Source organism: Euprymna scolopes, chromosome 1, assembly GCF_053919585.1.
Source record: "Euprymna scolopes isolate OS-2025 chromosome 1, ASM5391958v1, whole genome shotgun sequence".
In the NCBI taxonomy this organism is placed as follows: domain Eukaryota; kingdom Metazoa; phylum Mollusca; class Cephalopoda; order Sepiida; family Sepiolidae; genus Euprymna; species Euprymna scolopes.
The window spans coordinates 23,172,143-23,185,963 of record NC_136482.1 but is presented as its reverse complement, the minus strand read 5'-3'; the positions used below and the strand labels follow the sequence as shown (position 1 = coordinate 23,185,963).

Sequence of the window (13,821 nt, the reverse complement as noted above, 5' to 3'; positions counted from 1 at the left end):
TTATCAGATTCGTTGTCAGCGACCTTGATTACCTCTAAAAAAAAAAAAAAAAAAAAAAGTGGTCGGCGTTGTTGTAGTGTATGCTTATATTTACCGAACATTTTTAAATAATGTTAAAATAAATTTAAAATAAGTATTATTTTTACATATCCTAATTGAAGTATTCATGAATTTTACAATTAGTTTTTTTTTTTTTTTTTTTTTTTTTTAATATTTCCACATTTTTAAAATTAAAAATAATAATTTATTGATAAATATATTTTAGTATGTCTTCAATGAAATATAGATTTTTAAAAACCGTTTTGGCAGAATTAAAGAAAAAATATCATTCCATTCTGAAGAATCTACTTTTTAACTTTTTTTCTTTTAAATGTTAATCGTTTGTTTTACGGCATTGTTTACAAATAAAATTAGTTAATTTAAATTTCTTTTTTGTTTAAAATAAAACAGTTATTTAAAAATTTTATAAAGTTTTGTATTGGTTAAAAATAAAATACTATTAACTTTAGTAATTGTTTTAACATTAAGTGAAAAATAAAATAAATAATGAAACCCTTTAATCATGTCTTAACGGTAACCTTGGTAACGGTGTGATCCCTATAAATGTCCCCTCCAGTTATTTTTTTCTGCCTCTTTCGCTTAAAGTAAACATTTGCCAAAATAAATCTGTAAAATATATTAAAAATATATGTATATAAATAAAAACGTGTTAAAAATTTAGGATATTTTCTTTCGTGTCAATTTGCTCATTTATTTTTACCCAAAGCAGGAAATCCGGTTTGGTAATCGGAACATTTTTACATCGAAGCTAGGTTTTCATCTAACACCGGTATGGTCGCACTTACAGTCGCCTATGCTTCTGAATCGCTAGAATTTTAATATTAATAAAAAGAAGCTTGTCACGGGTACAGAGAAAGGACAAAAAAAATTTGGAGCTTGTTAAAAATGAAGTTAATAAAAGAATCTACTTTAAATTTACGACCTCCCCCAGAGCGTAGTATAAACACCCCCAACGACCCATATTAAGAACAGCTTTCGGAATACCCTCCCCCCAAAAAAATTTCCCCACGTTAAGACCGGCTTTCCAGGTGGGTGGGGGGTTATTCCGAAAGCCGTTCTTAACATGGGGAGATTGGGGTGTTTATAATACGCTTGGGTCACGTCGTAAAAAGTTACCATTGATTTATGAATATTTTTCGTACTTAGGTAGAATACGAACCATGCTGAAATATCGTTTAATGTTTACAAACCCATTCTTAACACGAGGAGGGGAGGGTGTTTGTTAACTATTTTGTCCTTTCATCTAACAAACAAAAAGATATCGCAAAAATTGAATTTAACATGAAAATCCTATCCTAATAAAAGCACGGTTCGTATTCTGTATAACTACAAAAGTAGTAATAATAATAATGATGGCTAAAATCACTAATTCTTTTTGTAAGTTTCTTATCATTCACTTGGTTTTGTGTACGTTTTCAGCGTCCCAGTTTTTGTTTTTAAGTCAATTTTATACAATAATTCAATTTGTAGTTTTAAAATTACATCGCGTTTAAGATTCAATTACAAATTTAAAAAATAATAAAAAGTATAAAATTGACTTAAAAACAAAAAAACTGGGACGCTGAAAACGTACACAAAACCAAGTGAATGATAAGAAACTTACAAAAAGAATTAGTGATTAGATTAGCCATTATTATTATTATTACTACTTTTGTAGTTATACAGAATACGAACCGTGCTTTTATTAGGATTTTTTTTTAGTTGAATTAAATTTTTACGGCATCTGTTTCTTAACTTGTTAGGTGAAAGCACAGATGGGTTACAAAACGCACTCCCCTCCTCATATTAAGAATGTAAGTAATAACGTTATTATTTCAGCACAATCCGTATTCTAAACGCCTTTATCATTATTATTAACAATAATATCCGGTCATTAGTAGTAGTAATAATAATAATAATTAATGCTTTCTTTGTTAAATGTTTGTTTTTAAAGTAATCGTGTATTTTATGGGACATGTTTAGTGCCAATTCACGTTCGTTCTAAATCTACTTTTACAAATAATTCTAGCAAATACCGTATAAAAAAAAAAAAGCAATTCGATTTTTGGTATACCGGATTTAAAAAAAAAAAATGAAATTGAAACTACCAAATTAACTAAGAAAAATCAAGACATTTAAAACGCAATATCTTTACCTTAAATTCTGTCATCCGTAGACTTTTTTTTTAAGTCCGTTTTGCTCATTTTGGTGAATTTATTGCAATTCGATTCCAAAGTCCAAATCATTTTTCGATTCAATTGATTACTAATTGAAATCGTAAATTAAATTAAAACGAGGGGAAAAAAATCGATTTTCCTCTTTTGTTTGAACTAATGGTTAAAACCATGGATGTAAAAAGTTGTAAATTTCAAATGAAATCTCAAATTGAAATTCAGGTCGGTCGACATAAAAAGGCATTTTGGCAAACACGTGTCAACATTGAAGCAAATGAAAATAAAACACAAGAAAACAAAAAATTACACACAAAAGAAATATTTAAAAGATATCGTTATAATGTATATTAAGATAATACCAAAGAATATACCTTATTTATTCAGACGAGACATGAGATATATTATCCATATTGTATTAGCTAATCCGATCGAACTGAACGAAACAATATTCCTCGGGAATGATTTGCAACGTACAGCCAGCTTTAGACGTTCGAATCCAGTCATTAGCTTTAAATTTTTTATCTTTTTTTTTATGTAAATTTATCGATTTACACCCTCAGTTAACTCAATAATCCGAATAATAAAGCTCAAGTATGCATAATACGGACCGTGCTATTTTTTAAATAGGATTTTCAAGTTTAATTCAAGTTTTACGATATCTGGTTTATTAAATTGGGTACTTGTAAAGATAGTCGATAGCGTTTTTTTTTTAAATATGTTGTTTTGAGCAAAAACAACAATGCTTACTTAACTCTCATGTCGAAAATAGTTATATATTCAAAAACTACGAAAATTCATCGAGTAGAAAATGTATTATATATATATATATATATATATATATATATATATATATATATATATATATATATATATATATGACAACTTTTCCAAATCTGTGTATTAAGTAAAACAAACCCGTAATTTTAAAGGAAATTTATTGGGGGGAAAATGGCATTTTCCATAGATGCGAATATAGGCGACAATGCGATTTTTTTTTTTTTTTTTTTTACTAAAAACACAATAGTAGTTGTTCTACTTCATAACTTCTGGATATATTACTATTTTCGACATGACAATTAAGTAAGTACTGTCGTTTTGGCTTCAACGACCCTGGTGTCTAACTCTGTGCCGTGGGGAGGCATTGTAAATAGAAACAAGCACCTTAAATTGTTAGGTGAAAGTACAGAATAATTTTTTAAAATCCATAGGTTTCTAAATAATAACGTTATTATTTCAGCACGATCCGTATGTACTCAAGTACCAACATGAAATTCTACTTTTATTTTAGACGATTACGTGTAAACACACTTAAAAAGAAAAAAGCTAGCCAAGAAGAAAATAAAATTTAAAGTGGGGCATCCAGTTTCGTATATACGTTTAACGTAAAATAATTAATTTCCTAGGCGTTCTGTTTAAGACCAGATGACTAAAAATATTTACTACGAACCCTAATTTAGAATGGCAAGATTGTAAAACCACATGTAATCGCCTAAAAAAAGTAACCCCATTAAAAAAAAAACAAAAAAACGCATGGAACTTATCTCTCATAGGAAAAAAAAATAGTTAATTTCTCTAAATCGCTAAAGCCCAGAAATGGAGTATAATTTTACTTTAAATTCATTTACAAAACAGACCCCCTCCCCGTTTTAAATTCTTGATTTTTTACAAAGGATTCACTGCTTATTAAGACTCAAAGGTTACTCGAGGATAAGGGTTAATGAATTTAATGTGGTAGTGTAGTAATCATTAATGCTGTAGATTGGGTAGAATTTGCATTATTTAAGGAGACGGCTCAACAAGAATTTGTTTACATTGAACTTGAAAACTACCATGTTGTATTCAACTTGGGAAGCAGGTCAGTGGAACAGTGTTCCAAAGGCCGGCAGTTCTAGGAAAGAAGCTTTGTCCATGGAATTTGTGTTTAGATTTAAGCACAAATAGAGAGCGAGAAGAATTGTTGACAGTGGCTGTGAAAGTTTGGCAAGGAGGGACCACAGATTTCAAACGAGCACTTGCCATGAAAATAACAACAGAGCAGATACAGGCTCACAACGTGTTTTCTGTGGGAAAGGGGTTGCAGGGAAGAGAAGTGGGCATCACCTACTAGACTTCAAAGCCAGTTTTGAACTCTTATCAAGGCAGGATAGATTCACTGATCAATTGCTGTCCAGATGTGGCAACAGTACTCCATTTTAGAATGTACTTGGCTCTTATACAAATAAAGGATTGCATCAGCAGTGAGATACTTACTGGAGTGGTAGAATGATCCAAACATTTTTCCAATGATCTTGGCAACAGATTTGAAGCATGAGTTCCATTTCAGATCAGGAGTGAAGATCAGTCTCAGAAACTTGTCAAGATATGGTGCTTCCTCAAGATTAGAGGTATTCATTTCAATTGGGGCTTGATGGGGGGGGATTCAGAGCGATTATGATGAAAAGAGAGAAGCTTGGTTTTAGCTGCAGCCACCTTTTTCCCCATTGCACCATGTACTCAAAATCAGAAGAGAGAATCAAAAAGATCTTGATCATTGCTGGCCTTTGAAGTGTTGCCATAGATTGCGGTGTACTTTGCATAAATGTCAATGAATGATCTAAGAATGTGATTTGGAAGATCACTGATGAAGATCAGGAAGAGAGTTGAGCCCAGGATAGAACAGAACCCTGGTACTTTGAGCTTTAACCCATGAACAACTCTTATAAGCCCATTGGAGAGAAAGGATTTAATAATTATAAGGACATCTCCAGCTATTCCGTAGATCTTTGCGCCATGCCTTATCAAAAGCCTTTGATATGTCAAAAGCTATTGCTCTTAAAACGAAGCCCTCATTGAGAGATCCACTAATCCTGTGTAATATTACAATTAGCACATCAACTGTTGATCTAGCAGAACGGAAACCATATTACATGTCACTGACTAGGTTATTTTTTGTTGAGGTGGTTGACCACTTCTCTATCATAGATTCCAGCAACTTACTCATGACACACAAGAGATTGATTGGTCTGTACTGATTTATTTTATTTTTTCACATGTTCACATGCAATTATGAGAGTTGAAAGTGGACGTTGGATTGACTTCCAGCATCCTCGTCATTCTCGCTTCCCTTATTTTGTTCTTTAAGCCTCATCATCCCAGCTGTCTCTGACAAAGGAGGAAGAACTGCTGTTTTCTAGGCCAAAATATATCCATCTAACATCTATCGCCAGTTAGTTTCTGAACATATTTTATTTGCTTTTTATTTATTTATTTTTAGCTTTTTACCTCAAGTAGCTCCATTGGTTGTCTCAAACAATTGCCATTAAAATATAAAATTGCCTTAAAAACATAGACTCATTTGAAGTGGGGGATAATTTACAGCGATAGCAAAAAAACTAATTAAAAGATAGCGATTTACATTTTCGTTTTAATTTTTCCTGGTTTTATTTTTGATTTAAAAAAAAAAAGTTCATTTTAATATAAAAAAAAGTTAGTTTTAATATATTTTCTTTGTATGTGCTGAATAGCAAAATTTTGAATTAGATCTAATATTTGCTAATGACTTTTCCTCTGAGGAGATGAGCCTACATCGAAAATCTGAATTGTATTCTTTGTCCAAACGATAGATTCCCATTTTGAAAAATAAAATTTTTTTGAATGGAATTTAAATTTAAAAAAAACTATAAATTCCATTTGCTCTATTAAGTATATTGAGCTATTCTCTTTTTGGCTGGGATCGTCTTATATAATATTACCTCCTAAAAATATTTTGTAGGACTCGATATCACAGGATTCATTAATCTGTGCTCATATTCCCTTCAGGATTCTTATATATATATCCCTATCTTGGGTTGAGCATATCAGAGAGCAAAGTAATAAACTATCGCTTGCATATAAAACAATGCTCCTTGTGTAGACAAATATTTAGGCGTTTGAACAATGTTTAGTCATTGTAATTTCGCATATCCATCTAAATAGCATAACCGTTCAAAGCACTAATCATTGACTAGGCAGTGGAGTTTCAAACCCGGTTTGAGGTAGTTACTAGTCTAACCACACTGAAGAATGGATGACTATATATACATATAAATATATATGAGGTGTCTTAAATAAATTTCATGGCTTTTTTGTCTGGGCACTTTTATTAATAGTACACACATGAAACTCTAGTTTCCTTCAAAATAATCTCCTCCGGCTCCAATGAACTTGTTATATCGGTCCAACAACTTCTGGAAGGATCCATAAAAGTCCTCTTGTGTGAGCGTGTCAATGACCCTCTTCACAGCCTTTTTCATCTCCTCAATTGTCTCATAATGACAGCCTCTAAAGTTTTCCTTGAATTTAGAGAATAACCAAAAGTCACAAGGACTATAGGGAGGGTGAGAAACTGTCGATGCCCATCTTGGTCAAAGAGTCTGTGACAAGGATGGAGTTGTGAGCTGGTGCATTGTCCAAGTGAAAATGCCATTGACCCGATTTGAAAAGTGTTGGCTTCTCCCAACAGAATCTCTTCCTGAACTCCTTTAAAACCTCAACATAATATTCCTTGTTGACTGTCTGTCTACAGTGGGAACCCAGTGCATGTAGACAGACTGGGAACTCTGTCTCTTGTCTCTGGATCATAGCAATAGATCCAGCTTTCATCACAGGTCACCAGAGCTTAAAGAACTGTGGGATCTGAATTGATCAGCTTGACCCTCTCCCTGCTGTCATGAAGTCTTTCTTTCTGATCGCTTGAGAACCCTTGAGACAAACTTTGTGTGAATCTTCTGAATCTTCAATTCTTCACGAATAATTGTGTGAACAGTTTCCACACTGACATCAAACTGTGCACTTATCTCTATAGACACACGACAGTTCTTATCCATGAAATTATTTGGCCAATCAACTCTAGTGTTCTGACTTCCTTACTCCTTCAACACCTCTCATCATCCCTGCCTTCCTTGAATCTCTTATGTCACTCATAAACTGATGCTTGATTCATGCAAGATAGTCTAAAAGCAGTCTGAAGCATTCCATATGTTTCTGTAGCATTTTTCCCAAGTTTAAAACAGAATTTTATTGCATATCATTCTTCTAGAGCACGTCAAGATTGTATTTTCGAAATTCACCAGCTGTGACAATCAGGCTTTAGTAGGGTGTATCCCAATTCCGGTTGTAGCTGTTCATTTGAATCTGAAATCATAAAAATTTGTGAGTAATCTCATAAGATGTATAGCAATAACATACTGGATTTTCAAGAGTCTACAACAATTTCAAATGCCTATAAAAAAAATGTCTGGTAACTTATTTAAGACACTTTGTGTATTGTTCCCAATATATATATAATAGTGGCCACCCGGCGTGACCCAGTCATAAAATATACTTAAATGATATTTTAATTTATGCAGATTTACAAGCTTCTGGGACTGACCTACACTCCTGATCTGAAATGGAACACATACATCAAATCCGTTGCCAAGATTTTTGAAAAATTGGTTAGCTCATTCTACTGCTCTAGTAAGTATGTTCTTGTCAATGCGATCCTCTATCTGTATAAGAACCAAGTACATCCTAAAATGGACAGGGTTCAAAAGAGAGTCACCAACCTGACAGATCCTGAACTGTGATCCAAGCTTCAACCTCTGTCTCATCGACGAAATGTTGCATCCCTCCGTTTGTTCTACAAATATTTTAATGGTGGATGCTCTGATGAATACAAGCCCTTTTACCCCCTTGACGTAAATACCCCCGATAAACCCAACCAGCAGCAAAATCCCATTCTTACACAGTAGGGATCCCTAGATGTAAGAAAGTCTTCTACTCTAATAGTTTCTTCACCAGAACTGCTAGACTGTGGAACTCCCTTCCGGGTTCCTGTTTTCCAAAATATACTGACATGTAGAAATTCAAGTGTAACGTGAACAGACATCTTGCTGCTCCATTCCTTATATAGTATCCCTGCAACTTATGTCCCCAATAGCAGCCCTTTACATCAACGTGGCACTGAGCCTTGTTTGGGGAATAAAGAAAAAAGTTTTTTAATGGAGTACTGTTGCCACAGCTGGCCCACTCTAATCAGCTTCGAAACCTAGTAGGTGCTTGACCCAACCTAATCAACTTCGAAACCTAGTAGGTGCTTGACCCAACCTAATCAACTTCGAAACCTAGTAGGTGCTTGGCCCACCCTAATCAACTTCGAAACCTAGTAGGTGCTTGGCCCACCCTAATCAACTTCGAAACCTAGTAGGTGCTTGGCTCAATCTAATCAGCTTCGAAACCTAGTAGGTGATGCCCTTTTCTTTTCCCTGCAACTTCTTTCCTACAGAAGACACGTTGCGAGCCTGTCTCTGCTCTACAGTTATTTTCATGGCAAGTGTTCATTTGAGTACCAATCTATGATCCTTCCTTGCCAAACTTTTACAAAAAACACTCGACTAGCTACAACCACTATCAACAATTTTCCCCATTTTCTATCTGTGCCAAAATATAAACGCAAATTCCATGAACAAAGCTTCTTTCCTATAACTGGCCTGCTGTCCTGGCTGACAACAATATGATAGCCTTCAAGTCCAATGTAAACAAATTATTGTTGAGCTGTCCCCTTAAATAACACAAATTCTACCCAATCTACTCCATTAACAATTACTACACTACCACCTTACATTCATTAACCCATATCCTCCAATGGCTTTCGGGTCTTGATAAGTGGTGATTCCTTAGTTAAAAAAAAAAAAAAAAAATTTTAAATGGCATCTGGAAAAATATTGGAATCATCCCATCACTAATATTTATGAATGCTGATAGCAATGCAGAAAAACCGGAATGGTGAAAGAAAGTGTGAATAAAACTAAACAATCAAAACCAGTAAAAGATCTGTTCCATATAAAATCAGTAAATAGACAGACGGGCAGCCATCTTAAATCTTTCATTCTGCTTGACAGTTCCACCTTTGCATTCGTTCTCTCACAGAATTATACAGTAGAACCCCGGAATCCGGCATTAAAAATTAGTAACAAAATACAGTACAGTATAAAATACACATGTATATAATTAAATAACATAAATAACACTGTAAGGTGGGGCAAATACCGTAACCAGGGTCCGGAAAAACATCATACTCCACATCATAACCTGAAACAAAAAGTATCCTAAGGCCATCGTATACCGGGGTTCTATTGTACAAGATTTTACCATCCCAGATATTTTGATTAATATTTTGCAGTAAGTTTCATATTTACTGATTTGATATTTGGAAGATCTTTTGAAAAGTAAATCGATTTTATGAAGATTTATAACCCAAATACTACTTTTGTTTTTGCACATTTCTTTCACCATTCCAATTTTTCTGCATTGCTATCAGCATTCATAAATACCCGCATACTTATTTACCAGCAATGCTTCAAGCAAACTACCTTTTTCTTTTGATTTACATTACATTTACATAGATGTTTGGGCACAAGTGTACTGTAACTAGCCAGAAGTATTTTTTGTTTTAATTTTAAGAAGAGTTAAACTAGCGGGAAGGGAAGATAATCCAAAATTAATTTATTCAAGTAAAAAAAAAAAAAATGCTTTTAAATAAGTTAAAATACACAAAATAAAAAAAAAAATATCCCGTAGGTAAAATAACTAATCTTGCCTTTGGTAACATTTATTTCTTATATATTTGTTTTTTGTTTTTTTTTTACTGTTAACTATACTAAAAAAATACCCCATTAATTTACTTTTATCTTAAAAAAAAAAAAAAATGTTATTAAAACTATTTTTCGTACTTATGCAAAATACAGACAGTGCTGAAATAAGAGTATTATTCAGAAATCCGTTTTTAATATAGGAAGGGGTGAAGGCTTTTCTTTAACTATTCTGTACTTTCACCTAACAATTTAATGAATAAAAGATACTGTAGATTTTTCCACTGTTAAAAACCAATATAGTCCTCACGTAAAAAAATTAATTAACATCAACAGATGAATTGTTTTTACAGTAAACAAAAAAATATGTTGATTAAACAAAAACGTAACTGAAGAGGAAAGAAAGGTCATCAAGGGAAAATACTTGTAATTAATTGCCTATTTAATAACATTTCTTTCAAATAATACAAACAAAAACAAGTAAAAACGGCTGCCAAAAGCTTGCAATTAGTTTCATCTCACATTGCAACCATGAAATTCCATGAATAAAGCCTCTTTCCTAGAACTGGCCGCCTATGGAACTTTTCTGCTGGCCTGCTTTCTAGCTGACTACAATAACATCATCTTCATGTCCAATGTAAACAAATTCTTCTTGAAACGTTTCCTTAAATAATCAAATTCTACCCAATTTCCGCCACTAACGCCTACTATGCTGTTGTCCTGCTAATCACTGTACACTCATTAACCTTTATCCTCATGTGGATTTCTGGCTTTGATAAGTTGTGACCCCCTTTAAAAATGAAAAAAAAAAAAGTGTAAGAGTTAGAATTGCTCAGAAAAGAGGGATCATTTTATCTAAAATTTTATATGTGAAATTGATCTCGCTCTCTAAATTCTAAAATAATTGTTTTGTTGATGAATGGCGAATTCAATTCTCCCTTTTTAAAATAAGCATGTTTAGGTATTCGATCAAAGATGTTAGAATCCAAACTATTCTAAACAAGCTGTATTTACCAGGCGTTGCCCGGGCAGAAGACTTTGAGGAAAATAATTCAAAATATATTGTATTTTTTTTGTCAAAAATATTAATATTATTTGGACTACTGTTTTCATCTTGAGTGTTATTCTTATGCTATTTTATCCGATGTAACTTGACATTCTCCAGGAGTATCTTGTCGAACTCGGGAATCTGTAAATGAACAGAAGGGGAACTTGAGAATCTGTACTGTACAAAAAGGCAAGAAAGACACAAAATCTTGTCTGATTGTTTTATATTTGTAAGGAATGGGTGGGGAACCCAGTAGTAGTAGTAGTAGTAGTAGAAGTAGTAGTTAACAACAACAGTAGCACCAGGGAGGTGACGGTGGCTCAGTGGTTAACAATGTGGGCTCACAACCTGGGTGTGCCAAGTTCAAACCCAGTTCGTTCCACAGAAACACTTTCACTTAATGGTGTTGTTGACAGTTGTTATAAGTCTGAAGTTGATGTGCATGCACATGGTTTGGCGTGAATTTGAAATAGGAGTTTGGTCACACCTTTGAAAACATTCTGGAAGGTTAATTTAAAAATATTAGAAAATCAAATAATGTTATGAAATATATTTTTTAATGATTTCAATCAGAATTTTTTTATATTTCATAACATTTAGTTTTCTAATATTTTTTAATTGAAAACTTTAAAGATAAAAAAAAGCACATTTCAATCTTTTTTTTTTTTCAAAGTTTGATGTAGTTTGCTTGAAGCATTGTCTAATGTGTATATAAAGGAAATTTATAGAAGGCAATACAATGCAGCAATTTAAGGGATCAACACAAACAGAAGCGAATTAAGACATAACGATGTAGCAAGCTATGAAAATTCACCTTTTATTAATACAAAATATATGCATTTTTTTTCTCATATTTTGATATTGCATTGTGTTCTTACTTGTGACAGGGTGGTCTTATGAAAGTTTTGTGTCTTATATTTCTGGAAAATTGCCTTCTTCAGATAAGTGTTTAACATTAGTTCAAACGTTCATATGGACGTGAGACACAACAACCACTATCACATGCACGTTTGAACTAAAGTCAAACACATATCTGAAGAAGGTAGTTTTCTCGAAATATCACACTGATGCAAGTAAGACTACCTTTTTTTGTTGTTCAAAAACACTGTGTCCACTCTGTTCAGCAAAAATAACTTAAAAAATGGCAACCATAAGCATCACACAACGACCCTTAATAATCGTTCATAAGTCGAAAATTACATTTCACATGATTAGTGACATTTATTCAATGTGTTTCTACCAATATTTTCAATTTTTGAGCGATTATCAAGAGTCTTCATGCAATGCTTGTGGCAGCCATGTTTTTTTATTTCTAAATTTATTTTTCATTCTAACTGAACAGAGTGAAGACCGTTTTGGGGAAAAGAAACGCCTCTTGATTGGCTAATTTTTATTTAGGGTTAATGTAGTTTGTTTAAAGCATTGTTTAATGTGTATATAAAGGTAATTTAAAGAAGGCAATGCAATGTAGAGGTGTAACGGATAGACATAAACTAAAGTAAGGCATTTAATGGAACGAGTTGTGCAGATTTACCTTTTATTAATACAAAATATATGCCCTCCCCCTTTTTTATACTTTTCACATTGCATCATGTTCTTACTTGCATCAGCCTCATCTGATGGAAGTTCTGTATCATGATATTACAGGAAAATTTTCCTCCTTCGGATGTGCGTTCGACTTCAGTTTAAGCATGTTTTTTTAATAAAATAATGGGCGCTTCTACACTATTGGGACAAGATTTCATAAATCGTAATACTGAATTTCACACAAAAACAATGGTATCTACGTATTCCTCATATTTTAAAGATGATGATATCAAAAAATTACAAAAATCGACAAGGTAGAAAATTATTTATTAAAGAAAATAAATAGAATTTGAAGAAAATGATCGTAAAACACAGGAAAGTTCAAAATGGAGCTAATTTTCCATTTCGATTTTAAGATGGCTGCAATTTTTCACCTGCTAACATGATTAAAGTTGTTTTTTTAATAATTCAGTAATATTCAGGTAATTTCGACTGGATAATTTGGAAGCTACCATTGTAATTTATTAGAATTGACAAAGAAAAATTGTTGAAACCATTTTTTTTTATCTGAAAACTTCATTTATCAACTACAAAATCTCATCCTAATAATGTCGAAGCGCCAAATAATGTAACATCATCGTAATAGGCGACACAAAAACCCAAATAACCGAAACAAAACCGCTACAGAAAAAAAAAAATGTTCCAACGTAATGGGAAAAAATTTCATCATAAATCAATAATAAAAAAAATGTTAACTCATTGACCGATTTGAAAAAAAAATTATTAAACCAATCCTGGACACGAATGAGAGAGTAATTAATTAATTTTAATTCCGGGGGTGAAAAAAAAATAAATGAAAATACTTTTTAATGTCAATACTAATTGAATCGGGTTTCCAACTATAGAAGCACCTTTTTTTTAAATTTAAAAATTCAAATTGGGTAAAAATAAACAAGAACACATATTTCGAGGTAACAAGTAAACTTCTGTCATAGATACACGAGTAAACTCACCTGCCCTTGGACGTAATCTTGTAAGTTTGTAAGTAAAAAAAATACTTTTACAAATCAATAATGTTTTCATTAAAAAAAAAAAAAAAAACATTTGTGCATTTTAGTTTTTCCGTATATTGTTTTTTTATTTAATTTTTGAAAACTTCCACTTGGAACAAGGGGAGACAATTCAAGAAGATCATATGAAAATTAAAATTTTGTAAAAAAAAATTGTTTTCAAAAAACAAAAAAAATGTCACACGTTCTAAGAAAGATTATATATTTTAGTAATTATTTTTATTTATTATGAAAGTTTAGTTTTGTAAAAAAAAAAATTTAAAAAAAGATTTTGTTTTTGAAGTCATCCATTTTCATATAATGACAACTTTTAATTTATTTTAGAAAACTACAAATAATGATTGTTGTAATTTGTTTTGAAATTCTAATTATTT

General features: G+C 32.2%; 1 protein-coding gene and 1 long non-coding RNA gene across 6 annotated transcripts in view; one reads left to right on the top strand and one right to left on the bottom strand.

Annotated features, from left to right (window-relative positions):
* Positions 1-13,821, bottom strand: part of LOC145286068 (solute carrier family 66 member 2-like) — a 216,274-nt gene that overhangs the window by 199,028 nt on the left and 3,425 nt on the right. Inside the window, exon 1 of one of the 5 annotated variants that reach the window (XM_080134857.1) lies at positions 2,585-2,949. The exons of 1 other annotated variant lie outside the window; for it this stretch is intronic. Coding sequence is in view for 2 of the 4 variants with exons in the window: in XM_080134777.1 (XP_079990903.1) it covers positions 2,195-2,209 (15 nt within the window). In the remaining 2 variants the exon portion in view is untranslated. Of the gene's footprint in view, positions 1-2,194; positions 2,523-2,584; positions 2,950-13,821 lie in introns of those variants that run through there. 3 more of the 5 variants (XM_080135094.1, XM_080134777.1, XM_080135018.1) reach the window with 3 other exon arrangements.
* The window catches only part of LOC145286305 (uncharacterized), a 51,697-nt gene continuing 39,333 nt past the window's right edge, over positions 1,458-13,821 (top strand). The window contains exons 1-2 of the long non-coding RNA XR_013869138.1: positions 1,458-1,853; positions 7,580-7,688. This is a non-coding gene — a long non-coding RNA (uncharacterized LOC145286305). The remainder of the gene's footprint in view (positions 1,854-7,579; positions 7,689-13,821) is intronic.